The sequence below is a fragment of the Betta splendens genome, chromosome 1 (assembly GCF_900634795.4).
Source record: "Betta splendens chromosome 1, fBetSpl5.4, whole genome shotgun sequence".
Classification (NCBI taxonomy): domain Eukaryota; kingdom Metazoa; phylum Chordata; class Actinopteri; order Anabantiformes; family Osphronemidae; genus Betta; species Betta splendens.
Window position 1 is genome coordinate 7,630,460 of NC_040881.3, and position 15,568 is coordinate 7,646,027.

Genomic DNA, 15,568 nt, shown 5'->3' on the forward strand with positions numbered 1-15,568 from the left:
GAGCGCACTGCCGCGGCGCAGCGAGCTCCCGTCCCCCGCGCGGCGAACTGTGCTGGCGGAAGGTCAGACTTCCAACTTGTCATGACGATGATGAGAGGAGACATCACATGACTGCGCCGGTTTCATAATCATGCAGCAGCGTGCGGACGAGCGCCTGCCTGCTTTTATGAAACGCTCCCGCTTAAATGCCAAAAAACAGCATCTGAGGACTGTTTAGTCCGCAGCCCGTGCAAATATGTCATTGTTGCCTTTTTTTTCAACTGTTTTCTAAATGCTGTCACGCGCTCTTTACCTGATTCGGGATTAATGTTACGCCATAAGATCACAAATGTTTGAAATGCACCATATTTATGCGCGGTGCAGCAGTGAGCAGGACGTGGACGAGGATCAGGACAGATGGAGGGCTTGGCAGGGGAAAGCCTGCAGTGCTGAGCAGGTTTTAAGTGTAGACAGGATGACTAAAAGAGGCTGATGGTGCTCAGAGTCAGAGTCAGCAAAAACGACCCTCGCCGGCTCCTTCCACACCGGTTCAAGTGGTTCTGTCCAATTCTGGAAGGAGACGTTCGCAGTATTATCATGATATGGAACACTAGTATAATTTAACACAGTTCCAAAATAGTGTGTGTGTGTGTGTGTGTGTGTGTGTGTGTGTGTGTGTGTGTGTGTGTGTGTGTCCACAGTCTGACTGCCAGCCTGTGAAAACTGGTGTAAAGCGTGCGTTGAATTGTTGAACTGACAGGTTGTCACTGATTCCGAGTCCAAGAATGAAATCTGCTCCTGAGTAATAAACACAGAGACGCAGCTTCTGTCACGGCCGCCGAGGAGCTATAGCTGCGACTGTGGGGCAGTGTTACTTTGTATTCGCGTCAGTCATTTTATTTATTCATCGTTTTAATAATAATATTAAATGAACACTATTTGAGTAAAAGTAAGCGAATCACAGCGTGGGCCGCGTGCAGTCGCTGGGATGGATGAGTGTATAAATACACTAGAACTATATATGGCTTTTCTCTGATCCCATCTCAGCTCCAGCAATAGCAGCGACGCGTCCCCAGAGGCACATGAAAAGTTTCTGGTATTAGTTATTAAATAAAGCTGTAAAAATAGGTTGCACAGTTCTGCTGCTGAACATTGCACCAGTGACTCCCTTCCCCATTACTTGACAAACTCGACTGTTCTTAGGGTTATTTTGGGAGTTGGCTCTTTAGATCTGTTTTCTTTCTTTTTTAGTTTTTTCCTTCTTTTTTGGCCTTCACGGAAAAGCCGACAGACAAAATAATAACCGTGTACAGTAGTTGAGTTTAATAAGTATACTGTAAGACCTGTGCAGGTATTTGCAGTAATACTTCATCCTTTACAACAATGTATTACTGAGGTCTGGGTACTGTATATAATAACTGCGTTTGTGCTGTTCAGTTGTCACTGGCTTTTAAGTTTACTCTCAGTTACAGTACAGACAGTCACGTTTAATGTGTTTATGTTGTCTGTGGTAATGAAATCATTAAAACATCCATAGTTCCATCTGGAAAGGCCTGTGAATCTCCTGAACTATGACTTAAACAATAACACATCATTATCAGCGGCTCCAGAATAAGACTGGTCCATGATGTCAGCAAATGAAACATACTGTACTTCCACTCACTGTAGCTTGTGGACCATTCACACACTATGTGCTGCTGTGGCTTTGGTTCACAGGGTTGGTTTATATACACAACAACACTGGTGGTCTTATGTTACTGTGTGCACGGTGTGGTTAGTTCTTCATCACAGATCAAGTCCAACTTCCAAATCCAAATCCGTCCAAATTCGTCAAACCTTTCGAGTGTACTGTATAATTCGATATTTAGCCTTTTTAGAATGTAGAACATCTGTTTTTATTCACTAAATAATGTTTGGATTAATATATTTAAATTTAAAAGAATATGTTGAGTATTTGTTTGCCAAAGACATTTAATTTTACATTTTTTCATGACATAGACCAGTTTGTTTGATAATCTGTATGTTTTCATACTAATAGTAACTAAATGTTCCCGTTTTGATTCTGTGCCATCAATAAATACATTTCTCTATTTACATTACTTTCTCATCAGTTCATTCTGATTTGTTTACTACCATCTTTCTTTAATATGTGGAGCACTTTCATCTTCTATTTACATGACTTTCTGTTTTCCAGTGTACAACAATCAACCTAGATGAGAAACAGAATAAATCCAAAGGTTATGGTAGTGAATTGAATCTGAGCTACTAACAAAAGGTTTGGTTGTCATCACAGGCCTTGTTCCTACTACTGGACCCTCTAAAGGTCCTCGGACTCTGGGATTTTGATGGGCTCTAGGGTGATAGTGGGTAGGATCAGGTGGGTTCCCTCAGATATCCATCCCTGGGCCGTCCTGTTGAAGGTGGGCCGCTTTATTCCGGGGTCCTGCAGCTCTGGGTATGTGGGTGGGCTCAGGTTCATCTCAGGCAGCTTAAATGTGATTCCTCTGGGAGCTTTGTCAAAGCCACCGTAAGGAGTTGCAACCCTGCAATTTAAAGTCAACCATGAATCTACTCCTTCCTCTCCTGTGCACCAATTCCCCAAAACGTGTGCGTCAGTCTCTCACCGGTTAAAGGATTTGTATTCGGGAAGCTCTGATCTCGGCTCCAGAGCAGGCATCCTTAGCTTGAGAGTTTCAGCGAGGTCGGGGTCCCTGAGGATCGCCTCCTCCCATGGAGAGTGATAGCATTTGGCCACGGATGTGATACTTAGCTTCTCTGTTTTGTCTTTAGAGAGATACACACACATAAACAGATGGGAGAAAAAAACAGAACTGAAGAAAGACTATTACAGTACCATCATTTACAGCACTACAAAAACAATATCATCATTTATAGACTGACACTGTGGCCTAATGTGCTGCTTCATAGATCTTATTAGATGAGCTTGTAACATGTTTAGAGAACATTACACTGGGTTGTCTATCATTAAGGTTTGATGCCCTAGAACAGCAGATGGTTGAGGAGGACACTCATACAACTCTGATACACTGACATGTGCCAGCAGCCTGACTCCACGGTTTCGTTACCTGAAACTACGTCATCTGCTACTGTACTGTGCTCGTGGCCTGGTGGATCCACTTTGATTTCCACGGCGTGAGCATTGTGGGCGAAAATGTCGTTCTGCAAAACAAAAACAACACATGGATCCAGGTTCAGTGAAAGAACAGGCATCGTAGTTCACACACATGCACACACACGCACACACACACGCGCACACACACACACGTGCACACACACACACAAACGCACACACGCACGCGCACACACGCATGCGCACACACGCTGTCGCTTCTAACAGGATTTGGCTGGAGGATGCAGGAGGCACGAGGCGCGCGTCTCTGTTATCTTTCGTGTCTTGTAACACTTTTTCCACGAGCATATTTACTGATAACGTCGTCTAATGGGTGCGACACACACACACGCAGCAGATTATCGTGCAGACTGCGCTCGTGCCAGATCCAGAGATTTGATATTGTGAAAGAGGATGAAATTCATAGGCAGATGTTATATCCAATTATTCCAACATCTGACACACACACACACACACACACACACACACACACACACACACACACACACACACACACACACACACACACACACACACACAGGCTTACGTTTAGTTGTGCGTTCGTTTCGTTTTGGATGCTTTCAAATGTGTATTTCTCAGATCTCCGCTGGCGCATTTTAAAAAGCCGCGAGCCTCTGTTGGAAAGCAGCGACAGCTCCTCCAGCATAATGTCTTTAGGGGTGCTGAGCTTCTTACCCAGGTCCATGACGTCCCCTGTCACACAAAACAAACACAACACTCATTTGTGCCAATCAAAATACGTTAATACTAATTTCAGATATAATGAATTGCCACTAATGTTTTAGGAAATTTATAAATGTGACCCAGTGTGTAAACTTTATTTTTTAAATCTGTTACTTAATCTAAACATCTTTAAGAGGGAGTGTCACATAAGCCCTTCTTTCCATTTTCTATCTCCTGACGTTGGAACGCGAGTTATCATTGTACTGCAGAATTAGCTGTGGATGCTCATGATGCTTCTTGATCGGCCAGTCGAGACGGAATGTTCCCCAGCTGTCACAGACCTTCACGTTATCCAAACAGCTACACAGTTGGCCTGCACAACTTTCCTCTCACTGACCCCCCCCCACCCCCCCAGAAATAGACATTTGGACGGGACGATGACAAAGGATTAGTCCCCATAGGTAGTAAGTCATCCCATTAGCTTATTTATGGCAAGTGCAGCCCTGACATTTTGAACCCAGATCAAAATGGATATTGTCTTGAAGCAGTATATCTGCCCAACCAACGAGCCCCAGCTTTAACATCATACCGTTGGTGCCGTGGACCTCTCGGCAAATAGCTGCTGCTCTCTTCTTCCTCTCTCCGGCTGCCATTGTACAGAATTGTGACATTGTGGCTTTGACAGGTTTGGCAGAACTCAGGAGGCCTGGAAACACATATAGGACACAGGATGATGCAGGGCTGCTGTGAACCCATTGACCATCAGGGCAGGTCCAGCTTTTAGGCCCACAGGTTAGAGCTGAACACGGTGAGGTGATGGGTGAGTAGACGCGCGAGGTCATCGGCTGTTTACAAAAAAGTTTCCTCAATTTGTAATTCTGTAAAACTGTCAATATGACGGAACGCTGCTGAATAAAAACAAGTCGGGACTTGCTCTGCTCCCTCTGTTGTCCAATGCACGTTAACCCACAGCACCGATGATGGAAAGATGAAATTAAAAGACGTCCAACTAAATAAATTAAACTATTAGAGCATTTGTTATACTATAATATAGCCTTTTTAAAATTATAGGGCTTAAGTCTCTGCTTGCACAGGTAAATGTGGCCTTGTCCCCGAGTCAGGCTTTGAATGTGGGATCCAGTGTTTGTGGTCTCTGCCTTTCGATATTGTCAGCAGATACAGTAGATCATCTGTGTAAAGGTCAAGGGTGAACATTGTGCCCCAGGTTTCGCTGCAACTACAACAACTAGTGTTCAGCAATGCAACAAAGGTGCACAAGTGCAATATAATATCCCAATGATATATAAAGTCTTATCTTTGCAGCGTCTTGTGCAGTCATTTATTGTTGGTTATTCATTTCGTCAAATACATAACAAAATGTCTGGTAGTAAGATTTTAAAACAGACACAGACATATCTGCTAAATGAGCGGTAGTTTTATCCACAGGTTTTAATGCATAATAAAAAGGGAAAGTTAGTAAAGACCACAACGTTCTTAAATGTATAATATGATAGAATCACGTATTCATAAAACACACGCTGACAAAGCGTTTTCATACCTGTGGTGGTCCCTAGCGTGCAACCTGTATCCTTGAAGGGAAGGCACAGACTCAGGGGTCAACCCACAGTAGGTGCTGTGATCTTCCCTGTTCGTCACTCGCCCGGACACTAAAGCCAAACTGTGAGAGTATCTCTGTGTCTGTTGTGAATGGAATGCAGCTTACATCAATAGGCTAAATTTAACCTGCCAAACACTCAAAACCACTCTGAAACACCACGGGGCAAGAAGAGAGGGAGAGAGAGGGAGAGAGAGAGAGAGAGAGAGAGAGAGAGAGAGAGAGAGAGAGAGAGAGAGAGAGAGAGAGAGAGAGAGAGAGAGAGAGAGAGAGAGAGAGGGAGAGAGAGAGAGAGAGAGAGAGAGAGAGAGAGAGAGAGAGAGCGAGAGAGAGAGAGAGAGAGAGAGAGAGAGAGAGAGAGAGAGAGAGAGAGGAAGGAGTGAGGAGGATGGACAGCACACATGCCCACTGATGTTCTCTGGGAAGGAGACGTATTCCTTCAGTTGTGTTGAATGAAAGTCAATGGACCATGTCTGCGTTGACGTAAGCTGTCAGTAGCAGGCACAGCCAAATGACTATGACTATGATTATGTGTGATTATTGACTTTGTGTAATGATATAGGGAGAAAGGTGTGCTGTCATCCTCAGGACAGTGATGAGCCAAAAAGATTGCAGTAGCTGACACTAACGCCACAGGTGAGTGAGTGAACGCAGGAGAATGTTTCTCACATAATCCTACATCACTTTTTGCCCAGTTCTTAATCAATATTAACTTTTTTCTGACCATAAAGATGATAATGGCATTTTAATTAAAACAATTAAACGCATTTTCTATTGAAGCATTTTATTGTCGTATAATTTTTCAGTTTGTGTTGATGTTCAAACATCAGTAAAATGCTAAACACAGGTTTGAATATCTAAATTAAACAATTTTCATTTGATCTGCTTCCACCATGAATGTGTGTATGTAACACCTACAGTACCTCTGAAATGGATGAATAACAGCTACAAACCTACCTTTTTGAAATGCCATCTTCATGTCATAACTGAGAAAGCTGATGACTTGTTCCAACTTTGACAATCGATTTCTTCTTTTCCTAAAAACTCTAAAATTCTAATCTAATCTAACACTGTCACAGCAACAACACACAGCTTTTATAACATAAACCCAAAACTGAAACTTGAGTGAAGCTGAAGACAAATTATTTAAAAGTCACACAGTTTTGTTTGCACCTTATTTCTCACCAAATATTTAAAACAGTGATTTTCAACTGGTGTGTTGCGACCCAAAAGTGAGTTATGAATCCGTTTGCAGTGAGTTGGTTTTTTTTTTCAAATGTTTTGTCTATTCACACTCCTCTACAGTAGGTAGCGATTATGCCCTGTAATGCTAACTGGCATTTAATAATGCAGTATTGGTCCTCGCCATTAAGGGATGATGGTGGTGGTGATGGTGACCAGTTGAGAACCACTAATTTAAAACTTTTTTCATCCATTCATTAGTTCACTTTTTCAATAAACTGATATCACTCTACCTAATATAGAAATTATTGCTCTTGTAACTTTCTTTCATATACGTCACAGTCACCGTAACTCACAAAACAAAGCCTACAGTAATTTTGTGCTCATTTCTTATCATTTCATTCATTTAGTGTGGTTTCTGCTGCAGCGGTGCTCGGCAGGGTAATATTTTCAGTAGCAATACACAACATGTACAGTAGGTTTTGTGCTCTTCAAACAGAATTACCACACGTATCAAATATCTAAAACAGCAACTTTGAGGTCTAATAATAATGATGATAATAATCCTAAGATTTAGCTCTCATGGACAGACAGAAGCAGTCAGTGATGCTTCCCTTGGTCAGATGCATGTCTGACCTTGTCTTACTGGTACTGGACTGCACTGTAGAGGGGAGAGTACTTGACTGGACTGAATCCAGCCCTGGGCCTACTGGCAGGGCCCAGAGGCTGGGCAGGCCTGAAGGGAGGCCCAGTGGAGGCCGGCTTCCCAGGTGAAAAAGTCCTCCTCTGAAAACCTGGTGCCGCGTTGTAGTTGCCGACAGCTGGGGGCTCGAGGGAAACCCTGCGCTTCCACTCCTCCGGAGGCTCCGGCAGAGACCTGCTGAGCCCAGCGGGTCTGACGCCGGAGGCGGCGGGCGACGGGAGGCCCTGAAACACAAAGGCCTCGTCCACTGATCCGATGGGGCTCCTGGATGCCGCCTCCCACGGCGACAGCGGCTTGTGCGCCTGCCTCTGAGTGGGAGCAAACGGCGGCAGGGCCCCTGGTGTGCTCAGAGGGGACAGAAGGCCCGGGGACGCCACAGAACTGGGCCGCCTGGGGAGGCTCAGGGAGCGGCTTCTGCCAAATCCCTAAAAGACAAGCTCATGTCAGTTCACTGCTGTGGCAGACTTTGCTGCCACCCTCTGGCTTTATGCTAGCTGGGACTGCTAGCCATTAAGAAATTGAATTGTGTTTCATTTGAAATTTAACTTTTCAGTCGGCTTTTTATGTCTCTGGTCACCGATTAGTTGCACAGCGGAGTTTGCAGGTACATTTCAACCTTGAGTCTGTGTAGTTTGTGTTTGTCTCTGTGATTGTTGAGAGTAAATGTATGATTTAAGAACTTACCTCTAGTTGGTTCAGGGAACTCCTACAGCAGAAACTGTTTAAGTCAAAAGCATTTTCCATTTTTTCATACATTTCAGTTATTTTTTAGCTAATGTTTTTTGTACTTGTAACCTGTGCTTTAGGGTGGATTTCTCTTCAGCAAACACACCTTTGTGTTTTTGTAAACCTAGGTTATAGTTCCAAACATTCCACATCCATAGTAAAAGAGTGAACATGTTGGAAAAAAAAGTTCAAAGTAAAAACCTCCAGCAATTTCATATTCATTTGTTTTTTAAACTTTTTTAAAGTTATAGAAATGAGCCAACAAGACGATATCTTAGTAAATTGATTTTGCTGGAGGCTTAGTGAAACTGGGTAAAAGGAAAAAACGTGAGGCACAAGGAAAGACAAATGAGGAAACAGGTAGCAGTGAAAGCAGTGATGCACCAGTTCAGGAAAAGACAAGAGCAAACCACACGAGTGGAAGGAAGAAGTTTAATAGCAGGACTGTGCTGAGTTCAAGAAGTGCAATAAACAGTGATATGTCAGAAAGACAGACACTAACCAGGCATTTGCTTTCTGTGTATTGTGATGCATTGATATTATTTTCAGAGCTGACATGTTGCCCATGTTTTACTTTAAGGATGAGATACAGAATATCAGATGACTTGAGTGAAATAACTGGCCGTAACTGACATTTGTAGAAAATATTTCAACATAGAAACTCAAAGTCATCAGTAAATGATCACAACTAATGTTGATGTGTTTAGTTGTTCATAGTTTGGAATGAGAGTGAAGGAAGTGCAACTTGTATGCATCCAGACCAGAAGTGCATAAAGGTTTCTCCCCAAACACAATGAGTGAAAATATACTGTGACTACAACTGTAAAACACAGTTACCTCGATTATTTAGCAGATTATCTAACAAGATTATGAAATGTGTTCATTCTTTTGTGTATTTTGTAATAAACATTATATTTGTGTGTAGTTTTGGGGATCATTCCAGACTCAAGCTAGCGACCTCAGCTAAACAATAGCACTTCCTGACAAACATTTAACACTGTGGAGTCTGACATTTCCAATTTCAAGCACAAAGGCACCTTTCCCACCTTCAGGAAGACGATGTGATGTGCAAATTAGTACTACCAGGACGTTAACCTGTGCTGACATGTTCCTATTACAGCAAACTATGTCCTTGTACCTGCACAGTGGAAAACACTTGGTACGTTGTGCAAAAGCATTGTTAAGACGTTCCGTCATCTCCCCGTTGACTCAGCATGACAAACACAGTAATGAACTAAAGAAGCATGGCCACCGGCCTCCAGTGTTTGCCTGTCACTGACGGCTTTTTAGCAGAGAACTTTGGCCAAGGAGCCATTTGCCGAACGCCTCTAGCAATAAGAGATGCGGGCGAGAAAGCGGAAGCTACGCTGTCACCGACAGATGACTGCTGAGAGGTGGTGCTGGCGGGTCGCGTGCTCTGCGCTTGCTGCTTGCTTTTTTTGTGAGGGGCTCCAGGCGGGGCCGTGTGCTTTTCATCCAAGCGCTTGTCAGCTGGAGGGGGCTCGGCTGATGCTGTGCTTTGGCAGGCGGAGGAACTCTGGGAACTTACCGGCGCGGGAGACTTAGCAGGGGCCTCTGCCTTGACGTGAACGCCGTGCTCAGAGGCATTATTATGAGCAGAATGAGAGGCAGATCTGTGTTTGAGGCCTTTAGTGAGCTCAAACTTTGAGGCTGGAGCTGGTTTGGGGCTTTTGGCCTCTGGGACTGCATCATACTTAAAAAGCGACGAATCCAGCTGATAAGGCTGATGCTTCATTATATCTAGGGAGTTTAGGTGTTTTGCTTTGGGCTTTTCTTTGGTCTTAGGTTTGATTTGAGGACTTGCCGGAGGGGCTTGCTTGGTTGCTGATGGAGGGTAGAAAGGGGAGAGAAGAGGGTTGTACGATAAAGGGGGAGGGGCACGAACGTTAGACGAATACCTCCAGGAGTTGGGGAGGGACGCGGAGGGGGACGAGGACCTCGGCTTGTTAGCTTGCACCTTCTCAGCATCCACCACAAACTTCTCCATGCGGGACTGTCTTTTGGCAAACAACTGCGCACCTTTCCCTGACATAGTTGGACCATCACCGGCACCATTAACACCTTTGCCTGTGGACCGGGCCTTTGGAAGAACCGGCGGCGCCTTCGATGCGTGTGGTGGGCAAGACGCGACCGAGTTGGGAGCACTGTCTGACCTACTCCTCGGGGCTACAGGTGGGGGGTGTGGGCTGTGGGTAGGACTGCGGGCCTGCATACTCACGGGGGATCGGGGCAGTTGGCTCCAGCTATTTGTGGTCGGCTGGAGATGACGCTGAGGAGGGGCGCCGGCTTGCGCCCAGGCACTGGGAGGCGTTTGAAGTCTTGCCTGCGCTTGATCTGGTGCCCAGCGGTTGGCCACCTGTTGAGGCTGGACCCAGTCTTGCTGTTGTAAGTAAAGCTGACCTTGAGGCCCCGCAGAACTGTGGGAAGGTGGCGAAACCGGACTTTGCGGTAGAACATATGTCTCGTTGGGGGGACTCCTGCTCAACCAGGGCGGGCACGCTGGGTTGATCGTGGGTTTTGGGGCGACAGGAGGTGGATTCTTGAGCTTTACTGATCTCGGTTGCATAAAGTTACAAGCCTCAGCCCCGAGACTAAAGCAGTCTTCCTCTGACTCAATATAAGACCTCCTTTCCCCTTTTCCTTGAAGCTGAAGATCTGATTTCGACGTGGGCATTGATGGCTTAGAGGATTTCCGCTTGGACTCTGGTAGGATACCGGTCTTAATAGCTGGCACAGATATCCGCTCGTGCCTGGAGGCTATGATGTCTCCAGTTGGGGACCACACCTGTGGGTTGCTGTTAATAGGAACTGGAACCTTGAATCTTGTTTCATGCTTCTTTGTCGCTGGAGCAGTGCCGCTCTGCAGAACAGGAGACGCGCCATCTTGAAACCCAAGAAAGGGCTTTGCAGTTCTGTTTGGCACCAGTGCTTTTGGCACGTTGGACGGGTGGTTCATTTGCTGAATATTTTCCTGGTATTCTAGGTGTTGCTTGAACCTCTCATCCATGTAGTCGGCCTGATCACCATACGTTCCCGTAGCGTCGTAAAGGTCCTGCGGTTCTGCACACTCAGGTTCTGTTAGTAGCTCCACAGGCGATCCTTTACTCATCCGCTCTTCGTGCTCTGACACCAGTTCGTCCATTCGTTTGCGACGTTGGGCAAACATCAAAACTCCCTTCCCCTTCGTCTCTGGCAGCTCTTCCATTTCTCCAACACCTTGCCAATTCAGACTTAAATGATGCCGCTGCTGAAGAACAGAATACTCTTCCTCGTACTCAGAATCGCTTGTTGTCACAAAGTTATAAGCGGCAGACTTGACCTCTTCGGTGTCCTCCTCTATTTGGTCTTCTCTGTCGAACTTGATGTCTCCAGTCCCGTAACTGACAAGCGTGTACTTCTCGACCCTCTGCCGTCGCTTCTTGAACAGCAGGGCTCCCTTGTTTTGAGGGTTGGGCGCTTCAGTTAGAAGCAGAGCAATTCTCTTACATTTAGATTTGGTCTCCTTGACGTGTCTTTCTGACTGACTCTCACTATGTCCAAGCCCTGCAACGAGAAGAATTAAACGGAAATAATTACTACGGGAGCATAACTTTTTTTTTATGTCCAACTGACAATTATTATTGTAAGAATCCAAACAAGTATAATGAATATGCAAGCAGCTCCTGCTGAAGCAAGCAGACTAATAAAAGCATCATATTTTCTTACAGCTGACGTGCGGAGGGGGTCGATGAGGCAAGGAAAGTGAGCAGCTCGCTCTCCATTACAGCCAAACTTACGACGGAAAAGAGATCCGGTGACAGAGCAGGGTGACACATGCTTGTGTCTGTCAAAGTTTTTTTCGGGCAGCCTCATCATATGGTCATATTTATTCTTATCCTGCTCTGACTATTAAAGCCATGGGAATTCTCCCCCAAAGTCCATCCTAAATAGACGCTGTGTTACCAGACTGATTACCAGAACTCCGGCCAGGCTCATAAATGGTCGCAACCAACTTCACAAAGCCCTGCATAAAAATGCAGAAAGAGACTCGTAAAAGTTAAAAAAAAAAACTATTTTTGGGCCTTATTCTGCATTAAAAACTATTATACATATTTTCTTTTTCATAAATAATAGAGCCTTTAATTTTTAAAGGAAAACATTAATCCGCTCTACATGTTGCACTTGCAGTTTCTCATATAGAAAAGTAAGGTAGGTGAAACTTACGTGTGAGCCTCCTCCCGTGCCGGTCAGGTCTGCACAGATCTGTGTCAGAGCCTGAGTTCCACCTCTCTGCCTGCTCAGCACCCTCATCGGAGATTCCAAAGAAGACAGAAGCAGGAGGCGCTTCGCTGCTCCCTCCTTCCTCTGAAGACTGATCCCTCCTGTTCCCAGTCCCTGTGCGCTGCCTCGTACTGGCTCCCACCGGCTGCTGCGTGGTCAGGGTCAAGGCCAGGGTCATGTCAGCGGCACCGCCGAGGGAGGAGGAGGACGGGGAATGCGGCTGTGATGCTCGGCCGGCGGGCGGCTTGGAGTCATGGCGCTGTGCCTGAGGGGACAGTGATGGGGAGCTCGGGCGGTGGGGGGACTCTGTAACAGACCCTCTGGACTCACTAAGGTAGACCTCGTCCTCTTCCTGGTACAATACATCCTCTTCACTTCCGCTCTCATCGGGTGGCGACTGCTGCTCACCGGCAGATACCCAGCCCTGTGGCTGAAGGTGCTCTGCAGACTCAGGTTCAGGCCCGAAGACATGAGGGGGCCGCGCGTCCAAGGGATACTCTGACCCGCTCACATCGTCTTCATTGCACGACTCCGCCAATGATTCAGAAACACAAAGTTCCTGGGAACCATCTGAACCTGACCAGGGCACCAAGTTGTCATTATCTGGGTCTTCAGCTTCTGGCTCCATTTGTAATTCACAGTGAGACCTTTATAAAACACAGACAAACAACTTTAGGAGAGTAGAAAGTTAAATGAGAAAAGTAAATATTTGAATGGTCTTCAAAGAAATCTGTTCACCATCGAGTTAAACTGAAATGTGTACATCATTAGTGTGTTTGTGTGTATTTGTGTGTATGTGTGTGTACATAGATCTGACTACTATGCAATTCCCCAGATTATTCCTATCCCCAATAGGAAGAGCAGCTCTGCCTTGGCACTGTCATCTGGATGGTCATCTCTCTAAATGGAATGGTATGTAATATCAAGGGGGAAGCGGCGTCCACCTCCAGGGGTGAAGTCGGCCGGCTGTTTTCCAACTCCTGTTTATACAGTTTCTTCCCCTCCAGCGTTCTCATCTGTTGCTGCAACAAATATCAGCCCTGCTGCTGCTGTCAGCGTCTCCTTTTAAGAACTACATCTGAGGAACTATTTGTTTATGCATAGCACAAATACTGCGTTTCCCTCTCGCTCGCTTGAAGGCGGAGGCTGTTTTGCCACAAAACGTTAAATTGAATCAAGAGATGTTCCTGATTTTATTAGAACCCTTGGGTGAAGTAATTAACATTTGTCCAGAGTAAATCTAAACGACGCACTGGCCGTTTGTCCTTGAACGTAACATTTTCTGACACCCACCAGCAGATGGCGTCATGACTCTGCAGCGCAAGACAAACCCGTCAATTTAGCGCTTGACAGATTAAAAGCAACACACAACTACAGATTCTTTACTCTACACCAGACAACTTATTCAAGACAGAAGCATAAAAATAAGAATGAGTCAGTGAATCAGTTCTACAAATACTTTAACTTTTTACAACTTTAACTTATTACAGCCAAAAATAGACTGAGGCACTGCAACCAAATACACACAAACCCAAAGCATCTGCAAACATGAGAAATAGGCGGAATCAATTTAAATAACTATATTTGAAACCCTGTTCACGATTACAGTACTCTCGTTCTCTTCTGTGACCACAATGTTGTAAGTTATATCATCTACTCTACTCACGAGTAGAACTGATGAATCACGATCAATCCCCACAAAATACATCCCATTCTTCAAACTCTTCCAGGACACTCTACAATAAAGATGGACAACAATGTGTTGGCTGTAAGAACAGACAGACAGACAGACACCAGTCCATAGGGAACCCAGCCACACTGGGCCAACTGTACGGCCTTGCAGCTCCAAGTCCCTGCAGGAAACCAAATCAGGGTTCAACTAGTGCCAACTGGTTCCCAAAGGTCCACACAGTGGACAACAACCTCCTGTTCCTCCTAAATGTGACCTGAGAGAGTTTACGTTTGAGCAGGAAGAGATTAAGGGCTGCTCTCAGGTGTAGGAATCATTGTAGTAATCTGTAGCAATCAATCATAGTTTTCTTTAAAATATTGTTTTAATATTATAGTGGCGGCTGGTGACTAATATGTATCGATGGAGAACCTCCTTGAACTCTTTGTCCAAATGCCCTAATGTGTCTTCACACTTGGTTCCACTTCACTTTAACGTCTCACCATCATCAAACCTCGGCTCTGCCGGCGTAGGGCTGTCTGTTTCCTAGTATGGCAGTAACGCCAGCGTGTTGACCCGTTGCCATGACAACAAGGACTCTGCTTCCTTGACTAGAAGGAGGAGCCTTGGCCTCGTGGGTGACCTCTGCAGAGGACCGAGGTCTAGCAGATTAGATGTTCCATGCTATTACATAATTAGACTGTCTAACCTCAACCACTGGTGCGTAACATGCAGGTTGGATTGTTACAGAAGTCACTTTACTGTAAATTCTAGCATCTGCATTAAAGTATACAAGGCCAGGTACATTAAATTTTTAAATTGAAAATGGGGAGCAGTACTTTGAGTGTTCGAGTGATGTGGCCCACTGCTAAGAGGAACTAGTCATAGTTGAAGAGGAAAAAACTCCCATTGGGAGTTGTAATATTTGGCTCCATCCTTCCCATTAATTAATAAAAAGGCAGAATTAGGAGGCCGACTTACCTGATTATCGTCAGTCGATATCCTGCACTGTCGACTTCAAATCCTGCATGTTTCGGCGCAAGAGAGGTTGCGGTGACCTACTGTACAGGACCGAGCTTTTCTGGCTCATTCATCTGCGCTACTGGATTTAAGGAGAGAGGAGATGAGGTGTTGCTGGCTCAACCCCCCACAGACACAGCTCACTTAGCACCAGAACTACCACAAGGTGACATAACGAAGGTATTTTTAGAGACATTAGAATCACCCCTGGGTTTTAACCGATAATATGAAAGTCCTCTCGAGGCACTTTGCAAAGTAACTTTTAATGCAGAATGCAGAACACAAAGTTAGTAAGAACACCCAACAAATCCCATTCAACCATTCCACTGGTGGCGCTGAGGGGATAAAGACAAAAGGGAATTCGTTTTCAAAAGCGTTTCGCATTCAGGACATAACTGCATTGATTTTTCATGACTACATGAACTCTCCTCCCCGAGAGCACCTGCAGACGTCCAGGTCAGGACACAGTTACTGTAGCTGCTTGCTTCAACCGTGACGTTGCGTTCACTGCCGCAAACCTGTTCTCCGCTGCTCATGTTCTTGATGAGCTATAGGTTAGTGAGGAGCAGGTCAGAGGAA

The 15,568-nt window shown here is 45.3% G+C and overlaps 2 protein-coding genes across 2 annotated transcripts; both read right to left on the reverse strand.

The window, feature by feature from the left end:
- Window positions 1-1,279: 1,279 nt before the first annotated feature.
- Window positions 1,280-5,493, reverse strand: myoz2b (myozenin 2b). The gene is made up of 6 exons (XM_029162325.3): window positions 5,352-5,493; window positions 4,383-4,499; window positions 3,657-3,823; window positions 3,066-3,159; window positions 2,604-2,763; window positions 1,280-2,522 (listed from the first exon to the last, which is right to left on the reverse strand). Exons 2-6 carry the CDS (start codon window positions 4,462-4,464, stop codon window positions 2,297-2,299), a joined length of 729 nt encoding a protein of 242 aa, XP_029018158.1. The 5' UTR covers window positions 4,465-4,499; window positions 5,352-5,493; the 3' UTR covers window positions 1,280-2,296.
- A 690-nt stretch (window positions 5,494-6,183) lies between these two features.
- Window positions 6,184-13,061, reverse strand: synpo2b (synaptopodin 2b). Its single transcript, XM_029158019.3, has 3 exons — window positions 12,244-13,061; window positions 9,569-11,583; window positions 6,184-7,718 (listed from the first exon to the last, which is right to left on the reverse strand). The coding sequence occupies exons 1-3, from the start codon at window positions 12,926-12,928 to the stop codon at window positions 7,233-7,235; spliced, it is 3,186 nt and encodes a 1,061-aa protein (XP_029013852.1). The 5' UTR covers window positions 12,929-13,061; the 3' UTR covers window positions 6,184-7,232.
- Between the last annotated feature and the right edge of the window lie 2,507 nt (window positions 13,062-15,568).